Below are 10,585 nucleotides of genomic sequence, written 5' to 3' on the forward strand. Positions count from 1 at the left end.
TCAGCAGGGAGCATTCCCATGCTAACTAGAGGAGGGGAATGCTCACACATTGCCCTTAAAACAGTAAAAGGCAATTCATGACCCCTTCTGCCTTGACTCCTTCCACTCTTTGTCACTTGTTGGGTTAGAGAATAAGGTGCTAGAGCACAAGAAGTGTATGAATTGCATGGGCTACTGGCCAGAGTGGCTACAAACTCTATGCAGGGTTTTATGACACTAAGTACATACAGAGTGGTCTGTTTCTGTTGAGCATCCTCTTATACACTCCAGGAAGGCTCAGTGATACCAGGCTCAGAGAATCAGAGTCATTTGCAATCTATGTCAAAAGCCTGATTCCACGTGTAGCTCTTCCCACTGCTCTGCTGCCATGAATTTAATATATGGCCTAATTATCCTGCATTCATCATCATCATGTAGGAAGAGAAACCTGAGAAGGATCGGCCATTAGTCTGTGCTTTGAGGGGTAAAAATTTTGTTGAGGAGAAAAATGGATGGCAGAGAAACAACCTGGGATGACCTTGCCAAGGGTTCCTACAATTTGCAAACTATGAGCAACCCACTGCAATCTATTAGATCAACATTCCAGAGAAGTTATGGGGGGTATTGCAGAGGTGGTAGAAAAGGACTGAAGCCCATGTCTTCTGCTAGTCCTCCCCTGGTCTCTCACCATAGCAGCCTGTCATGTCACAGATACCTCCTCCTGAGCCCGTGCCTTACATCTACACCACCAGCCTACTTGCTTCTACCTTCAGGATCCTAATATGGAATAATCACTCCCCCGGTCTTAAACGTGCAGCTATTTGCTAGCACATCATACATAAAGAATGGGGTGATAAAAGCCTCTTCTTTGCCTCCTTTCTAGTAAGGAAGAGCAAATACCAGGCAATTACAAAACAGAGCGTCTGCTCAGGTGAACTTCTCAATTCAGACATTCACAGTAAGAAAACATGGCAATTTATTCATTTGATTCTATTTGTGCCTCTGCTGCTACGGAAAGCTGAGCACTTTGAGGCTCAGGCTCTACCATATGCTATAAAATGATTTACTCTGCTGCTTTTTTATTTGTACAGGATGCTCCCCCTGAGAAACACAATGGCTTCTCATTTACAAGGCAGTCCTGCTGGCATTAGGGAGAGAGAGGAAGAAAAAAGCATAAATATGAAATTAATCTCATGTTGCAACAAAATGGGATGCAGTGTTCCAGTGACCTAATTAATGCCCAGTGCAGACTGGGAGGTCTGGAATACTTTAATAGCTAAGGCTAAATTTTTCAAGGTTATTTCAATGCCATGCATGGTCAGTGCACTAGTTCTACTCAAGTATTTACCAAGGTGATTTTAGAAGAAAGGGAAGATTCTATCTGTTGATTTTCACTGGGAACTGCCATCTGACTGTCCTCTTAGCTCACCAAAAACCAGTGCATGCACATAAACAGGCTCTACGCAGAATCCCAGAGCCCTGCCCGGTGGCAATACCTGTGTTCATGGTCATGGGCCACGTTTGCATGGCAGTGACCCCAGGCTGGGGGTGTGGACCTCAGGAAGTCTAAATGCCTCCTGGGAAGATTTCCTAAAGGTATGCTGGCTTTGTTGGAGTGTACTTGCTTACAATTTCAATTGAAAACCTCCTGATTTCTTTCACAGCCATCTGATTAAGCCCCAAATGTAGTGACATTTGCATGTCTTGTAACAATAAAGTAATAATTAAATAATTCTACTGTTGGGCATATGTGTGTAAAATTTCCTAGATGAAATCTGAAACATTTCTTCCATGAGTAGTGCTAAAAAAGACATCTGCTCTTCTCTAAGTCAGGCAAAAATTCTGCTTGGTCTCCTTTTAAAAGCAAAATCTTCACCAATAAAAGCATTTTCTTTTCTTTCTTTCATGCTGCAAGCACTTTTTTTTCCCACCTCAGAACTCAATTCTGTAATCCAGGGCAAGGCTCTTTTGCAACAGAAACACTCAATCACACCAATATTGGTGTTATGAAGGAAATAAGTTACCAGAATCTGTTTTGTTATGTAGATTTCCTGGGAGAAGGGAGAGATGGAAATAGCCTCGTTTCTGAGACAATAAAAATGACATGCAAAACTGGACCCAACAGGTGAGATGTCACATTTTAAACACCCAAGGAGCTAAAAAATCATCTTGCCATTTCTAGATCTACTGATTTTCATTTAAATTTTAAAAACTCTAAAAATAAAGGGAAAAAAGCCCAGCCTGTACCATCTTTTTGAGGAAAGAGAAAAGAAAGAAAAGGGAAAAACCAAACCAATCCCACACAACCAACAGTTAGCACAGATCAGCTGCTCTGTGGTAGGAACTCATGTGTGCACATTTACTCTGCAGTAAAACTCATTCTTTTTTTTTTTTTGTTGTATTTCATTGTACTTCATTACCTTAGTAGTGGGAGCTACTGAAGAACAGCTGACACATCATAACTACCTTTGATCCAGCAACTCATCTTGTGCTGTGAACTGACAGTCTCAGCTCAGGAAGGCTTTTTATTCTACAAACCAAGTGTCTAGTCCATGAAAAGCCCACACTTGAGCACATTTCTGTTCAGGGATGTTCTTAATTGGCTACCAGGGTCCAGTCCTGGGCTGCCCATGCAAATCTTCACCTTCTCTGACACTGTTCAGGTCCTCAATTGCAGTTAACACCAAATGTTGTTTCTAAACCCATAATCTCAATACACAAATCTGGATGGTCTTCAGAACAGTGGCTTTATTTTCCTGAAGACACTGGTCTTTCAATCATAGTGCTCTAAGTGACTACCTGTTAGGTTTTGCTTCTTAATTTGTAAGAAATCACACAGACTTTTCAAAAAGTTTATGCTATTTGATTGAGGAAAGAATAGGGAAAAAAAAACACAAGACAGAAGTATAAAAATTACCCAGGGTGTAATTTGCTGATAAATACTTCTGTGTGCAAACAACAGGCACTGGGCTAAGTTTCAGCTGGTATAAATTAGTATTACTCCATCAACCTCAATTTCCTTTCCTAAGCTCACAAGATTGCTATTTAAAAGAAGTGTGTGTGTGCAAAGAAATGACAGGAAATATTCCCATGGAGCCTGGTGTGAAGTCTCCTGTGGGACCAGCATTTTAACGATGTTTTAAGCAACCATGTAAGAGGGAAGGACACAAGGCCATTGTGTAGTTTATGTGGAGCTGGCCTTTGAGCCTAGCACAGCCTAGGGCTTCTTTCTCTTCTCCTAAAGAGAATATCCCTCTCCATTCCACTTCAAGAATTTCCCTGGACTTCTTGCTTGGTGGAGATGAAGAACAACATATAACTGGGCATAAAACACAGCTAGCATTGAACATTTCTCCCTGTTCATTCCTGTAAAAATAATTCTCTTGGGATTAAGAGGTTGCCACTTTTGTCACTCATTTCTACCTTCAGAGCCAGCTTCACTTAGCTGAAAATTACCAGCTACAAAGTCATGGGAGGTCTCTTGCAGCAGCCATCGTGCTGAGCAGGGGACCGGACCTAGCCACAAGCAGGGGCAGCTCAGCAAGCAGCTGGCACCCTGTGAGAAGATGGGAGAGGCCCAGAGACTTGTACATTCCTACCCACACATGGAAACTAGCCCTTCTTCCCCTCCTCTCACTTCCCCTTGTGGCTTTTGTCAGGTGATCTATCCATCTGCAAGACAATGATAACTGAAATTCAAGGCCTCATCAGGCCATGGCAAAAGCACCAAGTAGTTGTCTGTAGCATGCCCATAAACTGATCAACTTGAGCACAATGCTTGGAAAAAATCCACAATCTCTAGGGGCTGCCTCCAGTTTTCTGGAACAATTCATCTCTGCAGAAATCATTTCGACTGAGGTTTAACATTGGCCATGTTGGTTGAGACCCAGCACAGCCGCCTGCATCCTTAAAAGAGGATGCCAAGAGGGCTAAGAAAATCCCCACCTCTACCTGCTCTGTGCATCATGATGGAATAGTGACCAGGAGTCACACTAAAATCCATTCATAGACTTCAAAACAGTCAGCAAGAACAAAATACTTAAAAAAAAGTTTGGAAAGTGAGTAATAAAAATGTAACCCCAATGTGATTCAAAATAAACCCCAGATTGAAATCTCTGAAGCATAAACTCACTCATCCTCAGGAATCTCCTTTCCATGTCTGACATGGGAGAGGAGAGGATTTCATTTTCCAGGGTGAGTGCCTTTATAGTTCTAGGAGAAAGGCTTTTGCTGCAGACCTGTACAAGTTGGTGCTCATGACCCTCACTCCCACGCGGAGCTTCACGAGTAGGAGTGATTTATTTAAAGATTTATTCCTGGTCCCAACTGAGTTGCTGCCTGTCCTCTCTGTGCCCTCACTAAACAGCTAAACAGAGACAGGGGATCAAACACCCCCTTAAACATTCACCAGGGGAGATTTAGACATAGTTTCCCAGAGGAGAAAGAGGCACTAGTTGAATTCAAAATGCTGTTTTAAGCTCATTTTCTTGAGAAAAGTGAAGTGGTTTCATGGTTATTCCTACTTTTAAGCCCAAGCAAAGTCAGTCAGGCTGTAAATGAAAGAACTGTACACACAGGGTTTGCACTGTTAGAGAACTGCAGTTGGTAGAAAAATCAATGCAAGGTCAACAATTTCAGCTTCTTTGGTAGACAAGGTTAAAGACTTACCCTTCTTGTTACAGCATTAAGCAGCTTAGATAAAGCTTTAGATTTCCTCACAAGTACACCCATCAATAAGAGTAAACACAATTTTCATAAATAAATCAATAATAAACTCAGAGTTGAGTGGAATTTGGGGAGATGCTCCACAATGTGACCCCTGAAACATCCTGCCTGCCATAACTCTATCAGCCTACTGTTATTTCCCTAAGGAAAGGCTGCCTGAAATCATCACCCAGCTGGTTAATAAGACAGGCACACCCCTGTAGAGTGAAGGGTGTCTATTTTCTTGGGAATGGAGTTGGTGATTTAAAACCCTCCTGTCAACTAAGTGCTCCATCCAACAGACCAAGAACAGGGACCTGCAAAGAGCAAAGCCCTGAAATCAGTCTCTTCACTGACTTCCACCAACGTCAAGTCAGGCCCAGAGCAGATAATCGCTAATTGAAACATCTTTAAAGTCATCAATTACATTTTAAAGGTTCCTTTTAGTCCCCAGGGTGACTGCAAAGACAGCAATAACTTAGTAGAGCTGTATGAACATTTTGGCAATGTCTATTAAATACTTTTCAAATCACAGGATCACAGAGTGCCAGGTTGGAAGAGACCTCAACAATCATCAGGTCCAACCTTTTTAGGTAATACTATAGTTTATATGAATGCCTTTAAAGGATTACATTGTTCAATGAAAAGTACTCCTTAAAATATTCTGGTGATTTATTTTTTTTTTGCCAAATAATAACCCATATTAGAAATGCTGAATATCTTTCATTTCAGCTTGCCTTTTTAGGTTTTTAGAAATGACCTTTCAGAACTTTTACATTATTAACTTCCAAATGAAACCATATGACTCCACTCAACAATGACAAGCAAAAAAAAGGAAAAGGAAAAAGGAAAAAAAGAGGAAATATTATTTTGCCTTCTCATTTGCCTACCATGTAACTTTTTGGTATTCTTAGGCATAAGGCAATTTTAAAGCAAAATGTAAAAAGTATGATTTTTACATTTTCTGATCAGTAAGAAATCTTAAATACTTCAAGTACCAAGCATCTAAAGACAACTTTTTAAAGTTGAAAAATGTTCAGTTGTAGAAGAGTTTCCAAAACTCTCATTTTGAATGAAATTAGAACAATTTTTAGACAGCTACCACTTAGGATTTAGATAAGCCTACAACCCTGCAGTCTGAGACATTCTGCTCACTATCCCTACTAATAGCTACAGAAGTTTTTTTTTATAACAAATTCGTGGAGTTTGACATTTCTTGCTTTCTACAATCTTTTTGGCAATTTTCAGTCTTTATGTACATTAACACATGCAGTGTTAGTTAACATATTAATACTAGCACATTTAAATGCATATAAACATTATTTTTTGTTACAATGACTTTCATCAACATTGGTTAATTCCATTCTGCTCTCAAGATTTTTATATCTATCCCCTCTCTTGTTTTGGAATATAAGATCATATTACAGGGAGTAGAAATAATGACTTCTGAACACCCTCACCATCTGTATCTCTTATCAGTTGTTAGCAGAACGGACAGGGAGGGGGATCCTACATTTTATATGTGGCTTAGTTAATTTTTAGGGTAAGTTTGCACAGCTGACTGTTTTATTTTCATGTCTGCATATTTATACATACTGAAAAGTTAGGCATTGACTTAAAAAAAAATAATCAGTGCTATGGAACTGGAGAGAGTGAGTGAGGATTTTTGCCCATCTTCCCTCCTCCTGCCTATCTCAGCCTAAGCCACGTATAAGATGGAAGTGATGCAAAGCTGAAAGGAAGGAAGAAACACAGATGGCAAAAAACAACAAAACACAACCCCGCAAGAGATGCTCCAAGTCCAGGAGACCTCAAGGAGGTTTCCACCCACCATGGTGACTCATGACCTGCCCAGCAGCCTCCATACTGACATTCTGCAGATAGTTGTGGCAACGTTCCTTGTGCTCCTCCAGCGAACTGCGCTGCTTGTAGCTCCGGCCGCAGTAGTTGCACTTGTGAGGCTTCCCCACTGCCAAAAGAACAAGAGTATCAGGTCAGATTCACTGCAGCCCACTTCATGCCATCAACAAAACAAAACAAAAAAAATAATCACACCTTGACAACGGAAAGACACCTGAGAAAGGTTACTGGAGTCCCAGAGCTTTTTCCCAGCCCTGTTTTGCCACCACACACACCTCCTCCCACCCGCCGGGTCCTCGGCCCCATCCGTTTCTCACACAAATGCAAAGCATCAGCAGAAGGAAAAAAAAGAGGCAAAGCAAATAAACAGATGACAAGAGTTGGGGGGGGGGAAACAAATCAAACAGCTGAATCACATCCCAGCCCTGCCAGCATGTCACCCAGTCTCGTGGGAAAGAAACTTCTGAGACATTTTTGCCTGTGGTAGGAACAGTTGTCTTTGCAATACTGGGCTGCCCCAGTGGCCTAATTCTGCTCCCGACCACAGGGAAACCCATGACGTGGCCCAGAGGAGTTCTTCCTTCCTTGAGACAACTTGGTCAAAATTACTAAGAGAAGGGTGGAAAATAAAAGACAACAGAAAGTAACTTTGCTAATAGCACCGTTACATGTCAGAAATGAGCTGCCACCATTAATACCCAGAGACCGGAGAGCACGAAAATGAATATAAATATATATTTAAAAAACACGAAGGACCACATAGAATGAAAGTCAAGCTGGATGAACACAAGATATAACTCCAGGTTTTCATTTTTCCACTTGGCAGCATTATGAACAAATGGCAAATGCCTCTCAGTACATGCAAAACTTGGCACTAGACTCTCATCAAGTATATCCTTTTCGTAGCATGTCATTAAGAAACCACAAGAATGGCCTAACCCAAGGCCAGAAAGGCAGCCAGAAGTGTATTTTGCCAAGCCATGCTAATAAAGGTTTTTAATATAATTTAGACTTGTAAAACATGAACGTTTATACTCTAATAACTAAAGAGCTATTAAGCCAGTACTGCAAGTCTAGTAAAACACCACCAGCTGTGATTTTCAGAGCTGGCTGAGAGATGGGGTAGGTCAAACTTCTTCCAGAGTTTTGAAAATCTTAGGTAAGACTTTTAGCTTCTGGCCAAAGAAACTGAGGACATCCTCTGTTGGATAATATACATGTTTCTATTGGGTTTGTCCCAATATTGAAAGCTTTCCATGGTCACTTACTTGATGAAATTAAAGCTGTACTAATTGCAGCCAAAATGCACCGTCACCACTGGGATAGGAAAATGCAGGGGAGACTGCAGGGAGGAGCCCCATGGCCAACAAGAAGCTGCACAGAGAACTTCTTGTGTTGGGGCTGGAGCCCCAAACATCAAAGCCCCAGAGTCAGGGAAATTCTCTGGGGCCTCCTATGTGGGCATCTGGGTGTGCCCCACGTCACCTGTATGATGGGAGATAAAACCTGAGCCTCCGGTATCAGAGGCGGTAAAAAACTTTCAACTGTTTTTGTCTCAGAAAAGAGAGGGACTTGGTAAAAAGAACATGCTTGCAGAAAGTTTGTTTTTCTCAAAAAGTGTGTTTGTGTGTGCAGTTCAGTGACACAAGCAGGTCTTCCACTGGGGGGAAAGAAAGCTTTTTTTAAGTGTCCAAATTTCTTTCTCTTTATTTAAAGATAAGGCTTATCCTCTATGAAGTATGTCTTCATCAAACACTTGTTGTGGCCTTTATTTTATTTTGCTCACTAGCTTATGCTGTTGCCTTAACTGGTACTGGGAATCTCACTGGAGGCCAAGTCTGAGGTTCATTATCATTCCCACAGTAATTGCCCTGGACATGAATGATCCAGATCAACCCCTAATTTGGTGTCTAATCAAAAAAATCCAGTGCAAGTGAAGGGATTAAGTTAACCAAGTTGAAGCAGGGCTGAATTAGCCCACCTGGTTGGGCTACATCAGGTTATCAAGCAACTTATATCAACTGAACAATGCAAGGGAAAGGGTCCATTGCTTTCAGCTACAATTAAATACATTATACTTAAGCACAGAGAAACATTCCCCTACAAGCTTGCAGTACAAAAAAATTACTCAACCATCTAAAATACATTGGCATTACACCTCTTTAAATGGTTGCTCCCTGCATTGCAACAATTTCACAAACTTCACAGAGGCATGGATGAGCTTTTCCAACAATGGTCAGCTTTCCAAATCCCATCAAATTTCCAGGTTCACAGAGATGATACAAGGTAATCATCAAGGCACCGCTTCTACATGCAATAAGAGATTTGAGGAATGTAACTCCCCAAGGAAAGAAATACTGCAGCACACATGCTCTTTCCTCTGGGGAGAAAATAAAGAGAATAAACAACATGTGACAAATGTTAGTCTTGTTGCCTAATACACAACTGGAAGCTGCTCAGACACAATCATAAAGAACCAAGTTTGTGAGCTCTAGTTGAGGAGAATCGAATACAACCCCCTTGGGTTCATTTCCAAATTCTGTCTCCTCTCTTTGACAGATGCAATCACATCATAGCCCCACACATGTAAAATCTGATTTATGCCACACCACTATGCAAAGTGCCTGTGACTTGGGTAGCAGCACCATTGATCAGGTCAAACCACAATGGAATCAGTCCTGATAGCAGCGCCTTGCGTCACCAGCCCTTCTCCCAGCACTTTTGGTAAGAAGTGCAGCTAACCAAGGTAGCAATTACACTCTGGATTTTAGAAACCTCGTCGTTGTGACAAATGTCAACTCATTGAAATAGCTGCAGATTTCCCCTCGTAGTCTCAAACTAACTCATGACAAAATATACATACATATACATCTGTGGATGTGAACGTTACCAGTGGGCGTACATGTTTCCATGTTTCTTATTACCCAATAGAGATGTAGAAGGGTAGAAAATCATTCAGTACCGGTGATCTCCCCAACAACAGATTTTGTTCCACATAATAAACCACTGTGTGAAACCGCACGACTGCCGAAAGAAATTTCAGCCTTTGTCAAACACTATAGCATCAAACAGACTTCATAATAAAAATTTGCCCCCAAAATATGTGGCTTGCACTGCTACTGAGCATGAGCAATCTTGGTCTGTAGGCCAAAGACTGAAGGCAAAGAGTCCAACACTGCTCTACCCTAACAAAGCCCTCTCCAAGTCCCCACTGAAGGCAGCTCTTTCCATCACAGAGCTATTTCCACTGTGAAGCCACTTGGCTCAGCTTGCTTGCTATGAAGTTGCCTTCTCTGAGGTCCTCACTGAAGATGATGGTATTGGGACAGAACATTCAGCATTGTGCACAACCACTCCTGCCAATGCTAGGGGCAACCAAGCCAAACAGTTTGAAAATCTCTCGTTTGGGGTAATTATTCCTTTATCACCTTTTCAGGGTAAGTAATCAGGTAAAAAATTACCATCACCATAGAAATGACCCAACACAGTGAAGACAAAAATGCCGAAAACCTTGATAAATCTTCCATCTGCTGTTGAGCTGGGAAAGACCAGGGCACTGGGCAAAACCCAGTGGCCATACCTACGGAATAGCAAAGCTTGAACAAGGTAAAAACCACTTTAGATTTCTAACGGAAACGTCAGAATTTCCACATGTTTAAGCTCAGGTTCATCTATATAACAACACAGCACAGAAAACCCACAATGGAGTCTCAGCCTCAAATGGAAAATCTTGTGACAGTCACAGAGAAAAAGTCATTTCAATTTGATCCGCTTTTTCCATGAAACAGGTAAATCACTCACCAAAATGCACAGAGTTTGATTTTGAAATAGAAATGCTCATGTCAAGGGAGGAAGGTAAAAGGAGAAGAACACAAAAGGCAAGGTCTTTCTGAGTTTACTTGGAATCCTGTGGGTGAACTTTGATAGCTGAGAGGTCTGCGTGCAGCGACGATGAGATGGTGTAACTCTAAGGTCAATATTCAAGACAGAAAGCAGACTCAGGCCTAGGGAAGCTTCTTTAAAGTCAGAAAAAAAGGTCAGG

The 10,585-nt window shown here is 41.4% G+C and overlaps 1 protein-coding gene across 2 annotated transcripts in view; it reads right to left on the reverse strand.

The window, feature by feature from the left end:
- IKZF2 (IKAROS family zinc finger 2 (Helios)) overlaps positions 1-10,585 on the reverse strand; it is a 109,027-nt gene that overhangs the window by 7,812 nt on the left and 90,630 nt on the right. For both annotated transcript variants that reach the window (XM_009996844.1, XM_009996837.1), the window contains exon 5: positions 6,515-6,652. In XM_009996844.1, coding sequence (XP_009995146.1) covers positions 6,515-6,652 — 138 coding nt within the window. The remainder of the gene's footprint in view (positions 1-6,514; positions 6,653-10,585) is intronic.

Source organism: Chaetura pelagica, unplaced genomic scaffold (genome assembly GCF_000747805.2).
Source record: "Chaetura pelagica isolate M959 unplaced genomic scaffold, ChaPel_1.0 scaffold300, whole genome shotgun sequence".
Taxonomy (NCBI): domain Eukaryota; kingdom Metazoa; phylum Chordata; class Aves; order Apodiformes; family Apodidae; genus Chaetura; species Chaetura pelagica.